Raw genomic sequence first — 18,493 nt, 5'->3', positions numbered from 1 at the left:
ATTCCAGTAAAGATGAGTTAACAGAGACTCATTCTAACAAGTTTCCTAGTAAAATAAAGTAGGAACAAGCAAAGAGACAAGGGACATTTAGAAAAAAAATCTTGGGTGATGATAGTCCTTAACTGGTAAGGAAAGAGGTCAAGTATAGTAGAGTGGGGGACTAAAATAAAAAAAAAAGACTGTCTTTGGAGAAAACTTCATGAATTAAGAAACTGCAAACATATAAATTTCTTCAGTCACTTTTACTATATATTTATGAAATTTATTTCCATTTAATGCAGATTTAAAATCTCTTATGCAACAAGTAACATTCTTTGCTAAATCTGAGATTATCTGAACTGCTATCTTTCAGAAATATTCTCTTGAAACAAAACAGATTTTCTTTGGCCAGAATGACTTAATTGGCCTACAACAAACCTATCACTAAGATCTGTACTTCCAGTAAAGATTTTGCAAGTGTAGCTGACTTACTTGGTGTTGCAATAATGAATCTCTATTTAGAGTTACTTTTACTACTCCCAGGGAGTAGCCTATTCTAACTTTCACTTCTTAGTTTCTGGGATTAAAAAAATAAATTGTAAAAATAAGGTCAACTTCTGTCAAATATCTAACTTTCAACTATTAAAAATTTATCTGATTATATATGAGAAAGCTTGAATACACTCATTTTTATTTTATTTTTTCAACTTTGACAAAGTCGCATAGTTCTTTTTGTTTTTAACTCCAACTAACTCATTATATTAAATTAAAAATAATCTAAAATAATCATCTTTGGAAAAAAAACAAAGTGAAGTTTTAGGGGAAAGTCATCCATAAATAAAAGTTGAAGCAAGAAAAACCTACAAAAACACATTTTACAGTAAAAGGTTATGAGAAGTACATGCAACTGTACCAGAATAATCTCCAGAAATTCTAGTAAAATAAACTTCTTTGGTATATTTGGTACATACAAATAACCCAGAATAATCTCCAAAAATTCTAGTAAAATAAACTTCTCTGGCTTAAAAACCAAAGGACACCAGCAATTATTTCATTTTCTAGATATCCAGGAACAATGTTAAAGCATTAGTATCTATTAAGTTATTCCTACTAAGGGATCCCTGGGTGGCGCAGTGGTTTAGCGCCTGCCTTTGGCCCAGGGCGCGATCCTGGAGACCCGGGATCGAATCCCATGTCAGGCTCCCGGTGCATGGAGCCTGCTTCTCCCTCTGCCTGTGTCTCTGCCTCTCTCTCTCTCTCTGTGACTATCATAAATAAATAAAAATTAAAAAAAAAATTTATAAAAAAAAAAAAAAATTTATAAAAAAAAAAAAAAAGTTATTCCTACTAAGAAATACTATTAATGAAAATGGATCTTGTCTATGTGTAAATATACATTTACCCTCCAATGAAAGTAAATGTCTTTTAAACACATTAAATGTTAGTATTCACCTTTCCGAAGAGTTATCAACATAAACATCACTAAATGCCTAAGAGATGCATTTTTAGCAAAGGCAGTATCACTTTTCATGAAGCAATACAAATGGCAATTTCTATCTGCAGACAGCACATACAGAATAATCACAACTTTTAATAACTGCCAGGATCATACTGTATGGGTCTAAATTAAGAAACCTCAACAAGAGACAGTCCCTCTAATGTGGCAAACAGATAAACACTTAACTTCTAAACTTTCGATTTGCTGTTCTCCACTGTAACTCATGACTCTGCTCTCACCACCTGCGCCCACAGTGACGTCTCCCGCCAGGCCCCCGCTGCAAGTGTATACACTCAGAGCACATGAAATAAAGGCTTTGTTGCTACCTGGAGGGAAAGTTCACGCATGAGACACTGCCTTACATTTCTGTTTTGTGTCAAAAGTAGCATGTCTGTTTTCTACTATTTTTCCTTGTTATTTACTTTTATCCTCACACTAACCCCAGAGTTTGGCAATTTTAGTATTGTTCCCATTTCAAAGACCCTGAGATGGGAAAATGAAGCTTCTCTCTCTGATCCAGTTAGTGAATGGCAGGGCCTGGTGCCTTCCCCACATCATCTCTAGCTTCAATATTCTCTCAATCCAATGTTTTCACAATTTCAAATTTCAACTAACAATCTACAGCCCCTTCCATATCACTTGTAAAGAGATGACCACTTCTATAAATTCCTCAGCTGCATTGGGATATGCCAAAGAAATGTTTAAGATGACAGCATCTTAGATCACCCCCCCAAACTTTAAGATGTCTCAGCATTATTTCATCAGTAATTTCCAACCTTTTCCCTATCACGTCACAAATAGATAATGATAGTATGTGTACAGCCACTGCTCAAGACCAGACCTGAACAACCAGGAGTTTCCACAGCAGCCTCAAGCCCTGTCCAGCCACCCCAGGGAGTGAGGGCATGAGGTGCTCACACCCCTGTACCTGTGTGCTGTACTGCAGGGGCACTCCAGCTGGCAAACTCTGATTTACAGTTCTAAAATTCCTACCATATATTCCCACTGGGCTGGACAAAAAGGTATATAAATCAGGGAGGTAATTTAAAAAATTACAGTGAGGGAACCCTGGGTGGCGCAGCGGTTTGGCGCCTGCCTTTGGCCCAGGGCGCGATCCTGGAGACCCAGGATCGAATCCCACGTCGGGCTCCCGGTGCATGGAGCCTGCTTCTCCCTCTGCCTGTGTCTCTGCCTCTCTCTCTCTCTCTCTCTCTCTCTCTGTGTGACTATCATAAATAAATAAAAATTAAAAAAAAAATTACAGTGAAAACCTCAAGGTCTAACTCTTTACAGAGACAGTGGGTTGCTTCCTTTTCCTAACACTGACATTGGACATGTCCACTCAGCACCCCATAGAGGCTGTGGACAAATTATACCCCAATTCTTCTAGGTATCATGGTAGGAGCTACCTGAAGAACCAGAATTGCCAAATGATAATTAGTTTAATACTGCAAATCTACCACCACCAAAATAAAAAACTCTAAAAAACTAATGACTATATAAGACCTTCCCATATATTAAAGGGTAGCTCATTTGCTTTAACAGCTACATTTTAAAGACTCAAGATTTTTCTAGGTATTGCTGTTTTTTAAAGGGAAAACAAGGGAATCCCTGGGTGGCTCAGCAGTTTAGTGCCTCCCTTCGGTGCAGGGCATGATCCTGGAGTCCCAGGATCAAGTCCCACATCAGGCTCCCTGCATGGAGCCTGCTTCTCCCTCTGCCTGTGTCTCTGCCTCTCTCTGTCTTTCATGAATAAATAAATAAAATCTTTAAAAAAATAAAGGGAAAACAAAACATATCTAAAATCCTACCATCATATTTAAACCAACACAGTATTTAATACCACACATATTCCATTACCTAAATAGCTTTTTTTAAAAAAAATCTTTTTTTATGTCCTTTTCCTGGCTTTTCTTCCCCCTTTTTGCTTTTCTTCCTAGCTCTTGTTTTTTACTAAAGCATATTATGTATTTCAAATGTACTTGATTTGGGGAAAAAAAAGTCAGTGCTTTAATTAGAGCAAAAAGCACAAGATTAACAGCCCATTAAAATGCACAAGACTAAATGTGAACGTATCTGTTTATTTACAGCTTTTGATGTTTAAAATTTCAAATAAAATGATCTGTTCAATTGCTGTAGTTTTAAAAAATAAATCATTTTCCATTCTCTTCTAGAAAAAGCTGCAGCACAAATTAACAGAGTAATGAAAACATAATTACATTTAAAACATAATTTAGGGAACATCATGTACCTCTTTTAGATTAGTAAGCATAATATGTAATTGTTGGTAACAAAAGCCAACAAGAATGAATTACAGACATTTATATCTTAGGTTCGCATGCATCTTATAAAGACAACAAAAAACAGTAAGTTTTAAATTTTTACCCGACATGAATATAAACATATAAATAGGCAAACCCTCCCTTTATTTTTGCCCAAAATTTTTCTTCTATATTCAGTAAAAATGTTTTTACTTTTCAAAATATATGGCAGCTGTCAGTACAAATCTCTCACTTCTTTAACATGTACGTTTCATTCTACAATATACACAGTGTAGACATTATGATGCATTTTAAAATGGAACAATTTAATGTCAAACCCAAGTTGCTTCAATGTAACTAGAGAAGACTTAAAGCTAGCACTGTATCATAGCGAATTGCAGCATACATACTGTATTGCCCCGTGCTAGTCTGATATATGCTAGTCGGTACTGCCATGGTAGCGATGTTAGGTGGCGTTCCTTCTTCCTCTGATTTTTCTTCTTCAATCTTGGGAACACCAGGCACATCAGAGGAAAGTTCATTCAGTATTTTTCTAAAACATAATTTAACAACAGAAATAATCAAGATATTTGAATGAGATTTAAAACAGGAAAGTATAATGGATAAATCGGTTTGATACATAATTATTCTCCCTTTTTGGAGTGTCATTATATTAGGAAGTTTAAATAACTTACCTATAAGAGGGTCTTCGTGAAAGGATTTCTCTACGTTTATGAGAATCAATTACACCTTCTGATTCTGCAGACTCATCTGTCTCTGCAATTGTTGCTACCTATAATACAAGAGTTTCTGAAATGCATCATAAAATAGATGATCTCCTTCATTCAAAAAACGGTGCTTATGGGCCTCTGGGCAGCACTAAGCCGGGGCTGGGAAAGTGTCTAGCACCACAACACAGTGAACCTGCACTAGTACACTGCACATCTGCCTTAGGAGAGGGAGCACACACACACACACACACACACACACACACACACTTCAGTGTACAGCAGGTATGGCTCGGGTGATAAATACTACAGGGATGCAACTCAAAGTGGTTGGAATGACTGAAGCTTCACAGGAAAGGATTACATAAAAGCTACATAAGACCGAAGAAAAGATCTCCACCCTGAACCTACTCTTACAAATCCATTAGGGATGGAGTGAGCTAGTGACAAAGGAAGAATAAAGCATCTTGACCTCCTTGCCCTCTTCACAATACCACTGCTTACTTGAGCTGCATTTTCAAACTAGACATTAGATAGGTTCAAAGAAGCAAACAAGTAAATAAGCCTGATTAAAGTTAGGAATTATATGACATGAAGGAAGGGGGGGCTTGATGTGGTTAAGTCTTGAAGGTCAAAATAAGGAAAAAAGAAAGATCAGAGTTTTAAGCATGATTTCATTTCTCAAAGCACATAAAAATCACATGATTTTAAGGAAAGTCTGAAAACGAAAGTAATGAATCTCTACAATAACATGAGAGCTCTCAGTATGTTTAGCCTTTATTATTCAGGGCCTAGGGGTTCTGAGTTTATAAAACTCACTTTACTTAACTTTACAATTACAGGAGAATTTGATTCAGGCAAAATCAAAAGAATTTATTTAAATGTCAACAATGCATGCAGGAATATATATTTCTCAAGGCACACTGATATACAGATTCATTTACACAATATGGCCATACATTCTGGTCATGGACGCCCTACACATAAGTACACGAACCAATGAATAGAACTTAGAAAAAATGTTGCAATCAGCAATCATATATCGCCACCAAACATTGATCACTTTCACACGTCTCATATACTCATAACCCCTTATGTGAGGTAGGATACTATTTTATCCATTTTAGAAATGTGAAAGTTGAAGTTCATGCACACAAAGTGACTTGACCATTGTTCAAAAAGTGGGAACTCTAAGACTCAAGATCCACTGGCACTTAACCTCTACAAAGATAATTAAATCACCTACTTAACAAAATCAAAAAAAGCCTACTGAATATAATACTTTCAATAGCAGCCAAGTTCTTTTTTTTATTATTTTTTATTGGAGTTCAATTTGCCAACATATAGCTTAACACCCAGTGCTCATCCCGCCAAGTGCCCCCCTCAGTGCCCATCACCCAGTCACCCCAACCCCCTGCCCACTTCCCCTTCCACTACCCCTTGTCCAGAGTTAGGTGGGAAATGTTTTGTCACCCTCACTGATATTTTCACTCCTTTCCCTTTATTCCCTTTCACCAATTTTTATATTCCCCAAACGAATGAGACCATATAATGTTTGTCCTTTTCCAATTGACTTATTTCACTCAGCACAATACCCTCCAGATCCCTCCACGTTCAAGCAAATAGTGGGTATTTGTCGTTTCTAATCAATAGCAGCCAAGTTCAAACTTGAGCAGAAATATCTGCACCCCAATAAAAGTCATGATTCAAAAAGGAGAGTGGAAGGACTTTCTTGTTTTTTGTTTTTTTGTTTTTTTTTGACTTTCTTGTTTTATAATCAGGGTCAGAAAGAGTCAGAAACTCTTGGAATCAAGGGTCATTATGGGAAAAAAAGAGACAATGCTAAGAATGATTCTTACTCTTTTGAAAAGATACTTGTGCAGCAAAGTAAGTTTTTAATGTATGTGGATTTATTACTTCAAATATCATGTTGCAGCCTTTATCCTTATTCTGCAATAAATTTTACTCATATATGCAAGAGACAAGACTGATTAAGTGTGCACACCTATGTTTTCCTCACTGATCTTTGTGTCATCAACTATGTTCAAATAATTTCAACATCTAAAGGATAACTGACCTCAAAAAGGACAAATAAATTCAATAATCAAGAAAACTATGCTTTAAAAAATGCATACTTACACCTATCAGAATGGCTAAAATCAACAATAGAAGAAACAATAAATGTTGGTGAGGATGTGGAGAAAAAGGAATCCTGTGCACTGTTGCTGGGAATGCAAACTGATGCAGCTACTGTGGGATACAGTATGGAGGCTCCTCAAAAACTAGAAAATATGATTACCCTACAATCCAGCAATCATACTACTAGATATTTACCCACAGAATACAAAAACACTAATTCAAAGAGATACATGCATTACTTACAATAGCCAAATTGTATAGGATTTTATAGGAGCATTACTTACAATAGCCAAATTGTGGAAGCAGCCCAAGTATCCATCAAGTGATAAATGGATAAAGAGGATGCGGTATATATGTACAATGGAATATTATTTAACCATAAAAAGGAATGAAACTTTGCTATTTGCAACAACATGGATGGCGCTAGGGAGTATGATAATGCTAAGCTAAATAAGTTAGAGAAAGACAAATACCACATTATTTCATTCATGTGGAATTTATGAAACAAAACAAATAAGCAAAGTGGAAAAAAGGGAGAGAGAGACAAACCAATAAACAGCCTCTTAACTATAGAGAAAAACTGATGGTTACTAGAGGGGAGGTGGGTGGCGGAATGGGGGAAACAGGTGATGGGGACTAAGGAATGTACCTGTTGTGATGAGCACCAGGAGCTGTATGGAAGTACTGAATCACTATATTGTACACCTGAAGCTAATATTACACTTAGTATGTTAACTAAGTGGAATTAAAATAAAAACCTTAAAAAATTTAGCTTCAAGAAATGTTAAGGACTTGTGATCAACTCTGATAATAATAAATAATAAAACATACATCTGGATCACAGTCACAATAACCTGTCTACAAAAACCAAGGTTTCATCTGAGAGGGGTGAGTGATGTAGAAGCATAATACTAAGGTGACAAAGATATCCTATGTTTCCTACAAGTTAGAGATACTGAATTAAACAAAAATAAACTTAAATTTCCACCCACCTACTAATGTGAGTATTCATGAAAACGGTAATCTTTATATTACTCTGTTAATCAAACATCTTCAGAGAATCCTCAAAATATTTTTAAGCTCCACTGGAGAGCTTTGCTAAATAAATCTAAATTTGTGCACAGTGCAACAACTCGAAGAATTACTCATCTGGCAATTACTCATCCTATAAATCAAGAGCTAACAACAAACTGCAACTCTTAAGTCAAATCTATGTGTCTAGCAGGGCACAATGCACTTCACATAGGAAAAGGAAATTCCTCCAAATTTCTAATAAAAAGACGTGAGCATAAAAGCTATACAAAAATGATAAATGAATTAATAAAAGGAAAAAAAAACACTGAAGAAAGTCAAAGGCAAATCATCTAGGAAGGAAGCTAACCTGAACAGTTTGTATTTGTGGTGACTGAATAACCGATGGCTGTGGTGTCTGAATTATTCCCTGGACATGAACAGTTTGGCCCGAAGGTAACTGTACTAGAGTTACAGCTGGGGAGCCTCTTCCGGTGCCTGATCCAGCTACAGAAACCTGCAAAAATGATCATCATTGAGGATTATGCCTGGATCATTTTCTGTTCTTTTTGCTTTTTAAAAGAAATACCATTCACTATTATGAGTGGCCATTTTTTCCCTTCCTTCTGCTTCTGAGAAATGCCAAGCACACTGGGGTACTTACCATTAGGAGGTGGTTACTGTCCTGGAACAGTCATTCTCTGATGTGATAGATATTAAAGAACCCATGCTCCTCACTTTCGGTTCCCATGCTTCGGTGGCTAAGAATGTTCTAAGCACAAAGTTCTAAAGCAGTTAAACTACCTCACTACAACCTCGTGACCACTAACAGTGAATCCTTATTTAGGCCAGAGTATAAACTACCCTAACTTTCTCAGAGAAATTGGAGAAAGAACTTAAATATGGTGAATTGTTTTTTAATAAATGAAAAATTTGAAATGCGATATACTGGTATTACTCCAGATGCAAGCTAATGCTTTATCTCTACTAACAAAAATCACAGTTACTTTTATGTCCCCATAATCACAAAATGGCACAGGCCAGAGGAATTCCAGGACTTCTCATGCCCTTAGTGTGTCTGATCCAGAGAACGCACATGCCTTAGAGCTGGCATGTCCTTACACCGTTCCTCCTCACTAGCTCCAGCAACTACAGAAAGGGCCAGAGTCATCACTTAGCTTGCACAAAGAGAGTAAAGCCATCTCCCAGCACCCCTGAGGACTTTCAACAGAGATCCCTACCAGCAAAACACAATACCTCCACCCCCCTGGATTCAAAACCTACCAAGTTTTCTTTTTTTTTTTTTCCTGTGAAGTTTTCTAATTAGTAAACAACTTAATCCTATAGGCCAGTGTAATCTTAGAAATTTTGCCTCATTTTACTGTTTTCACTATTCATTATGACTTGCTCAAAAGAGTCAAAAACTTAGGGAATGAAATAAGCTACCAATTTTTATCATGAATGGTAGTAGAACCAAAAGATCTAAAACAAACTTTGAAGGAAGCCTCTGTATAGGGCCTCACTCTAAGAAACACCAATGATTTCCAATCTACTTATACTTTAAAACAATTATTAAAAATTGGGTTTATAACAAATAATTGTAAGATTTATTTATAAATTTCCTTAGAAAGCAAACTTCTTTGGTAATCTAAAGTAAAAATCTTTCACCCATGCAAGACAGCATATGTGATGAGCATTGTACTAGATGCACTAGGGTAGAAAGTAGAATTGATAAAATTAACACCTAAGAAACAAAAGCACACCAAAAAGTATAGAACAAATTGCTCCATTGTACAGGCCATGAAAGTCATGGGAGTACAGAACAGAAAGATCAGAATGGGTCTGAGCAATAAGTACAGGCTTTGTGTAGAAGTCACAGCTTGAGCCAGGCCTACATAATAGACGGAAAACGGCGGAGACACCCAACATGTAGCCCAAAGGGTAATTTTAGCACACTTGCCCCTCAAGTATTATCGTCTACCTTAGATTTTAGAGGAAAGAAAAAGATTATGCCATAGTAAAACCAATAAATTTAACAACCAGAAGTTAAAAAAAAAAAAAAACTACACACACACACACACACAAAGCAGCACAGAAGATAAACCTATATGAATAAAAAGGCTTCCACCTCTTTGTGGACCAACTTCCAAAAGGTACTCCTTTTGCCACACAATAATTCTCAAACTTTTTTAGTCTCTCAGGATACTTTTACATTCTTAAAAATTACTGATGACTCAAAAAGTTTTTGTTTAGGGATGCCTGGGTGGCTCAGCAGTTGAGCATCTGCCTTCAGCTCAGGGTGTGATCCTGGAGTCCTCGGATCAAGTCCCACATCAGGCTCCCTGCAGGAAGCCTGCTTCTCCCTCTGCCTATGTCTCTGCCTCAATCTCTCTCTGTGTCTCTCATGAATAAATAAATAAAATCTTTAAAAAAAAAAACAAAGTTTTTGTTTACCTGATTTATATCTAGTAGGTGCCCTAAACGTTTAACAGTTTTAGGGAAAGGAGAACCTTGATTTAAAATGTTTGCTGATGTCTGCAATGTAAAAACTCCAACTATTGGCAGGTTTCAATTTACCAACAGATGACGCTGAACACAAAGTTGGGAAATGATGCAGGCAGTTGGCTCTTACAAGACAGTATACCACTGGTTATATGTGTCAATATTTACCATATTAGAAATTAAAACTGAAAAAGTTTTATACCTCAAAAAAATTCCACTATTTATACTAACATAAACAAATTTTATTAAAAATAATTAATTTTCCAAAAACAGAAAATTAGTGACCAGACTATCAATGTTTTACTTTATTTTATTTTTTATTCTATTTTTTAAAAGATTTTATTTATTTATTCATGAGACACACACAGGCAAAGACACAAGCAGAGGCAGGCTCCCTGCAAGGGAGCCCGATGTGGGACTCGATCCCAGAACTCCAGGATCACTTCCTGAGCCAAAGGCAGACACAACCGCTGAGCCACCCAGGCGTCCCAATGTTTCACTTTTTTAAAAACTCTTTTAACATCGGTTTAGTTAAAATTAGCTAAATTCTCATACCTACTTGTACACTGAATGTGCTGCAATATGTTATTTTAGTTGATCTATGAAGAAAATTTGGACCTCACGCAGATAAACCATCAGAAAAGGAAGAGTATTATAATAGCTCTTCCCAAAAAACATGGATATTATTGTTTGTTACTACACCAAAACTCAACATGTGGTTGTTTCATAAAGATTAGTTACAATGTGGAATCTGAAGTACCAGTTATATTAAAATCCGCTGACCAACCCTGCACTTTGAATGGATCCCATGCATGATTCTGTAACATCATGCAGTAGTTATTTGGAAAATATTGGCTCACTGAGTTAAGCACATCTCCCAAATGCTGACATATTTCATGATACTTTATCAGAAAACCTCATTCATTAAAATCAACAGCAATCTTATCAGAACACTATAAATACTGAAAAGCTATCAAGCTCACAATGGCAGACACAGGATTTCCAAAATTCAAAACTTCTGCTTAAAAGCTTGAATTTTATCATTGACAATAAACACTGTCAGTCATTTTCCTTTAAGTGACAAGCTCACTTCGTTTGCTTTCAAGAAAACATTTTCCAAACACTCAAGTTTGAATAGCCATAGTTTGGCTATTGGCCATTGTTTTGAAAAAAACTGATATCCTGTGGGGAAAAACCCAGCTAGTCCATTTCACCACTCAAACAAGTATGTGTTTTTCTTCAAGAACACCATCAGTCTTTGCTACACAGCAGAAATGTTTTCAGCAAACACACCAATTTCATAACACAGAATATTGAAATGTACTCAAGGGTCAAGGTTTGCTACAACTGGTAACATTTACCACCTTACTGGGGTATTGTAAATGAAACTGACTTTATTTTTTTACCTGCAAGTGAATGATAGTGAAGAATACAATGATTACTGGTATAGTTTGATGCGCGCTACAGATTTGATTCATGCTAAGGTGCCAACAGCTTTACCCCCCTTCTGCTGTTTTTACACCATCAGTGTAAATATCAATACAGAGAAAAAGGACAAATAAATCTTAGCATTATTATGAAAACAGCATGGTCCTTCCAAACCTCCTGAAAATCTCCTCAAAGTCCTTCCTGGGGTCTCTAAACATTTTGAAAACTGCTGCTCTATCCCAATGTAGCCCTGGCTCACAGTGTGAACTGAGCACTGAAGCAGGCTGTGCTTTCAACTACACCACAGCAGCACAGCCAGACCACGGTATCCAATAAGCTTGATAGAGAGTTTGCTTGTCAGAGACTGGGTGAAATATAATATGGATTATACTCAAGAGTACAAGTATTATAGACTGGACCTGTGGATTGAGATGCCACATTCACTTTTTGTGGGGAAATACCCCAGCTTTAAAGACATTAGATATTCTGAAGAATTGAACAACTCAAGAAAGATCTGTGAGGTTTTGATAAATATAAATCATGCTTTAAGTTGCTTTAATTACCTTTGAAGTATAATTTTCAAGATTTTAAATTATTAAATGATCACTCATATCAAAATGGCTTAGTGTCAAGAACACCTGCTATGGAAAGGGAGTTGCAGCTACTAAAACAAAACTGTACTCCTAGAATTCTGGAGATAAGTTATAGGAATTCTATCACTACAATGAAACTTTTCTATATCCAAACTCTGGGCAGCACAAAAGCTCATGAGACAACTCTTTTGTTAAACCACAGAAATACAGGCTGGGAACCTGCACAGATGACATACCCTAGGGAGAGAATTCAGATGTATCCTTAAAACAAAAACAAAAATCCTTAGATCTAGAGACATTCTATATTCAGACATTCTATTCTCACTGGTTTTGCCAAAAACTGGTGACTAGTCTTTAGCTGTATTGGTAAAGTTAACAGGCTAAACTTTGATGTTATTAATTAAAAAAAAAATTCATGTGGCTCCCTCCCTAAGCATCTTAGTATTACTATACTATTATACTGACCATGGGCCATAACAGAATCTACAGCGTCCTTAAAGTAGGGTATTGTACACAGATGGCATAGAAGGAACATTGGCAATGATTCGAGAACATGCATGGAGGCTCCAAAACCAAAAGTGAGCCAATAAAGAAGCATCTTTTTTGTTTTGTGTAAAGTGGTAGATTCAGTTTTAGGTAGGCTAGGTTGAAAGCAATGATAGGGCAACTAGGTAGAAATGTTAATAAGCAAGGAGAATTATGTGACTGATGCGTTAGAACCAGAAAACAAAGATCTGAGAAATGCTAAGAAAGAGCAATCTTTTAAGAGTACTATAATTACTTTATTCATAATGTACAAATAGAATTCTAAAGAAGCTCTGGAAAAAGATAATAGTTTTTCCTAAAAGACACTAGGGATACAAACTTCAGTTCATCTGAACTGAAATATGCATACTGTAGGCAGAAATAGAGAAACACTTCTTATAAACATCAAATATTCATTCCAAGACTTAAAATGCAAAAAAAGTATCACAGAAACAGGTCATCTTTATGAATTAACTCAGTCTTTTAGTCTCTTGACAAATATTTATCAGGAGCCTGCTGTGTGGACCAGTCTAAACAGCAGGGCTATCACAGTGAACAAGAGAAGTTTCTGCTCTCCTAAATCAGGAGACAGAAAATAGATCAAAACAAATACATCATTTTTGGTGTTATTAAATTCTTTAAAGAAAAATGAAGCAGGGTAAGCGATCAGAGAGTGACAAGGCAGGGGTAGTTTGGAAGGAAGCTAATCAAAATACACTTGTTGGAAAACTTCTCAGAGGAGGGAACGCTTGCATAAAAAGCCTAAATGAAGGGAAGGAAAAGGCCATCGGAAGATCTATCAGCATATTCATCACCTTCCAATAGTCATGTAGGCAGCTGTTCGAAAAACAGAAAAATAAAAATGGGTATATTTTATATTTCATAATTTTTATATTTTATGAGACTCTAAAAGTGTGTAGAATGAACTCATAGTAAACATATTTACCTTTTCTTCCAGATCCCCTGAATAATCCTCTTCTATAGGATGCCTGAAACATAGATTATGCTGATGCCACCACATCCACCAACAACCCCACTATAGACAGTAGTTGATCTGAAGTTAAGATGATGCAATTGACAGCCTTACTTGGCTTTGCAATTAAAAAATCCGTATAATGACACTCGTAACTGGGAAAACCTCACAATGTTGTAACAGCACTTGATTAGCACCTAGTAGACTACCTCCAATCCGTAGCTAGGTTCTCTTAAGATGGGGTTTATGATGTCATAGAACAGCTGCAAATGTCACAGAGCTACTGGGCCTGCATTCAAGACAGTTAATAAAGGATGGGGGGAAATGTGAATTCACAATATACAGATTTCACTATCACTTCTGCTCCTGAGAAATAAAATCTGTATCTTACCTATTTTAATTCTAAGGGCTACAATTAAAGTCCACTAATACTCTAAGCAAGAAGTTGAAAACTACCTCGATTTCTGTGTATTAAGATTCTTAAGAGTCTGTTTCTTTTGTGAGAAAAAAAAGTGTTCAATATTTCAAATATTTTAAGGTTTGAAAACAGGAGAATAATGAAAGTGAATACTTGAATAAAGATGCAAAATATATTTTTTTAAGTTGTGTTTAATTGCACTAAATGAAGACAACACAAAATGAAAAATGTAGAGTTGGTCTCATTTTAGTGTCTTTCTCGCTGTTTTTTTTTTTTTTTTTTTTTAGTGGGGCTAACAGACTGCAAAATTCCATGAAGTTAAATTTTACCTTGAGAATTTCAGTTGAACATATTTATGGATAACAGAGTTAGCTAGCTAAGACTCCTATTTTTGTATCTACTATGTTAAAATTCTAAAGAGAACTACATGGGAATGCTGTTGCCTTACATGCTTCCTGTATGTGTAGAGCATAAACAAATACTGTCTGAAATCTATAATCTGAATAAAATGAGAAGGGGGAAGTGGATCGCTGTTTCTGGTATTGTAAATATAAATGGTGGGTCTGGGTGGCTCAGTCCCTTAAAACGTCTGCCTTCAGCTCAGGTCATGATCCCAGGGGTCCTGGGATGGAGCCTCAGTCTGGCTCCCTGCTCAGTGGGGAGTCTGTCTCTTCCTCTCCCTTTATCCTTCCCCCAAATTGTGCATGCATGCACTCTCTCTCACTCTCATTCTGTTTCAAATGAATAAAATCTTTTAAAAAATTCTCCTCTTGAAAGCAAAGCAAATATCAGAATTATATCATTCTTAATCGTTCAGTCTGTTTTGATTATACTTCCAATAGACAGTGATGATCTTTTGAGCACAAATTAAAATCAGGGGTTCTTTATCCTTTGAAAAGCCATTCTGGGGGGACCACCTGGGTGGCTCAGCAGTTGAGAGTCTGCCTTAGGCTCAGGGCCTGATCCTCGGGTCCTGGGATCGAGTCCCCACAGGGCTCCCTACAAGGAGCCTGCTTCTCCCTCTGTCTGTGTCTCTGCCTGTCTCTCTCTTTCTCTCTCTCTCTCGCTCATGAATAAATAAATAAAATCTTTAAAAAAAGATAAAAAACCTAAAACAACCAAAAACAATGCTCTAGCTCATTTGTTTTTCCTATCTAATCTATATAGTATTTTGAATGTCCTATTTGTAGCGGTTGGAACATCATTTTATATTCTAACCAATATGAAATGTTTCATTTGTCATAACTATATTTTTAAAGTACTATGAAATGAATATTACATTTGTAGAAGTCAGAATTCATTTAACTCCAAAACTTTCAAATATCAATCCTATATTTGGTTTCAGTGAGACTAAAACTAAAACTGGTCATAGTAACTAGCCAGATGCAAGTAGTTAAGTGTAATAATGAAGCTACAGTGAGATCCTGAGCCCAAAGTGGTATTTACCCAGGAGATATAAGAACAAACAATAACATTAAAACTGCTCTTAACAATAATACAGCTAATTTCTAATAATGAATAAGAAATGTATATGCCAAAGGCGAGAAACCACAAAATGAATGCCTAAAACCACTTACTAGCCAAGCTTCATGTTAATCTTTATTTCCGAGCAAAAACCTCTATAAAGAGTGTCTATGAAGTAAACTTCGATTCACTTGAATTATTTTATTTCTTCTTTAGATTCCATTATGCACTCTACTCTTTATTACCAATAACTTGGTAAGTCCTAAGGAGTATTGAATTGGCAAAAATGAAAATCAACAAACAAACCACCAAAAAAACCTTAAAAATAGTAATATTAGGGTTGGCTCATGTAGAAGAAAGTGTGACTCAATCTTAGGGTCAAGGATTTGAGGCTCACCTTGATGTAAAGATTACTTTAAAAATAAATAAACTTCTTAAAAAATAGAAATAATAAATAAAAATACAGTACGTACATACAATGGAATATTATTCAGCCTTTTCTTTCCTTACAAAGGAAAAGAATGCTATCGTACTATGACATGGATAAACCTTGAGGACATTATGCTAAGTGAAGCAAGCCAGTCACAAAAAGACATATGCTGATGGCAACTACTTATCTGAAGTATCTTAAAGTAATTAAGTTCACAGATGGTAGAATGGTAGTTACCAGGGATGAAGGCAGAGGTAAAAATAATGTTTTTATGTAATGGATGTAGAGCTTTAGATTTGCAAGATGAAAATGTTCTGGAGATCTGATCACAGCAATGTGAATATCCTTAACACCACTGAACTGCACACTTAAACTTGTTAAGACTGCAGATTTTATGTATTTTTTTACCACCCCCCCCAAAATACTAATAACTATGGTTCCATATTTGGTGGATATAATAATTAACTGGCTTCTTGCCAGGAAAACACTCAATAAATTGATCTTGCCAAAGGTAATGGGACTGATTTCTTCATCATCTTATAAAACATAATTCTAAAGCTCTGGAAAAAAAAAAATTCTAAAGCTCTGGGTACTCTCATACTCTTGGCCCCAAACTGATGGTTCTATACATAAGAATGGTTACTGGTGCCAGAGGTTATACGGAAACAATTACTAATGCTTCAAAATGGATAAAATTTAAATTTTCTATGCTCTTCACATATCCCAAATCAGAAGCTGAGTTGGGATTTAAATATGGAACTATCTTAATCTGCCACTGAATAATGAAGAAGAAAACAGTATATAGTACATATATAATATGTACTGCATAGTACTATTTATGTGTGTGTGTATAGATACATATACACACAATATACACATATGCACATATACAGTTCTCTACAGTAACAATATATAACATATATTTACTATTATATTTAATTATTATGGAATCGCCAAGGTAATGCCCTCCATATGGTCTGGTTCAACACTAAGTACCCTATATATTACAAGTAATAAAGAGTAGAGTGCATAATGGAATCTAAAGCCAGATCCAGATCACCTTGGTTCTAATTTTGGCCTTGCCTCTTACTAGTTGTGTGACTGATGACAAGTTGCTCATTCAGTCCCTCTATACCTTACTTCCCACAACTGTTATGGAGAATGAAAACAGTACCCTTTCTACAGAGGACAGAGGCAAGTGCCTGGCATATACTGAATATTCAATATTCACTTTTCTTATTTTTATTATTGTTGCATTTAAATAATTTAGTCAAGAATTTAGAGTTTAAACAATTTACATGTTTTAGTCCTTTGATTTGGAAAGATTAAAATACTTTTTAAAGTATTCCTCAAAATTCAGGTGGTGGAAGATGAATCAAGGATTTATATAAAAATAAGTCAAAATCTGAATCAGTGACAAAACATGGCTAGGTCAAGTTGAATCCTTAAGTTTTTTTAGTTTTAGTCCAAAGGTCCGAGTTCATACACAGGCAAGCCTAAATATTTAGCTGCTAAATATGGTCTTAACATGAATATTAAATATTTAGCTGCTAAATTTGGTCTTAACATGAAATCCAAAATCTAGTAATAAATCATATTTTAGATTTTCAGAGCCAAACAAAATGGCATAAAGAAATTCTTACAATGTTTTAAAATCCCTAAAAGAAATCCAAAGTACAAAAACTTAGGAGCATAAAACATACCATTTAAAATAAGTTCATGGCACCATATCAGAATGTTGCTTATAAAACAACTATGAATTATCTTTCCTTTTCTGTAACCTCTAGAGGCCTATTTAAGCATAGTAAGTAGATTTTTTTTTTTAAAGATTTTATTGGGCAGCCCTGGTGGTGCAGTGGTTTAGCGCTGCCTTCAGCCCAGGGCCTGATCCTGGAGACCTGGGATCGAGTCCCACGTCAGGCTCCCTGCATGGAGCCTGCACAGGGAGCCTACTTCACCCTCTGCCTGTGTTGTCTCTGCCTCTCTCTCTCTCTCTCTCTGTCTCTCATGAATAAAATAAAATCTGAAAGAAAGAAAGAAAGAAAGAAAGAAAGAAAGAAAGAAAGAAAGAAAGAAAATCATAGAGAAAAGGGTAAAAAGAATAACTATGTTTACACTCAGTTATTTTTCCATTACTGCTAGTGACAAACCATGTTTTACTAAAACTACGAAGAACCTGGAATGTCAAACAAAAGTGCCCAAACCTCAGAGAAAAATCATTATAAATGACAGAAAATCTAACAATCTCTCCGCTATAACTAATTTGTATGCATTTTTATCACAAGTATAAAAACAAAATCTTTTTCTGAAATTTGATTGCTTTAAGTTATCTTTGAGATATCAAATTTTACACAAAGTATTATCACTAGGATGAAATCATAGACTCCATTCTAAAGTCAAAAACTAACCTTTAAAGAAATATACTGGCTATTATATATAAAATTACAAAATAAGAGTACAGATATTTTAAAAATTCTTGTTCAAATTGAACAAAAGGCCACTACTATTAGCTCACAAATTACATTTAACTTACATCTCTCAAGC

At 35.6% G+C, this 18,493-nt stretch overlaps 1 protein-coding gene across 25 annotated transcripts in view; it reads right to left on the bottom strand.

The window, feature by feature from the left end:
• The window catches only part of CREM (cAMP responsive element modulator), a 75,367-nt gene that overhangs the window by 26,618 nt on the left and 30,256 nt on the right, over nt 1-18,493 (bottom strand). For 10 of the 25 annotated variants that reach the window (XM_072825232.1, XM_072825222.1, XM_072825215.1 and 7 more), the window contains 2 exons: nt 4,434-4,531; nt 4,149-4,291 (listed from right to left, as the gene is read on the bottom strand). In XM_072825232.1, the coding sequence (XP_072681333.1) occupies nt 4,149-4,291; nt 4,434-4,531 (241 nt within the window). Of the gene's footprint in view, nt 1-4,148; nt 4,292-4,433; nt 4,532-7,986; nt 8,134-8,280; nt 8,435-13,610; nt 13,860-18,493 lie in introns of those variants that run through there. The other 15 variants (XM_072825212.1, XM_072825209.1, XM_072825208.1 and 12 more) reach the window with 7 other exon arrangements.

The sequence above is a fragment of the Canis lupus genome, chromosome 5 (assembly GCF_048164855.1).
Source record: "Canis lupus baileyi chromosome 5, mCanLup2.hap1, whole genome shotgun sequence".
Classification (NCBI taxonomy): domain Eukaryota; kingdom Metazoa; phylum Chordata; class Mammalia; order Carnivora; family Canidae; genus Canis; species Canis lupus.
The sequence above is the reverse complement of the archived record's forward strand: the minus strand, read 5'-3'. Positions and strand labels throughout refer to the sequence as shown.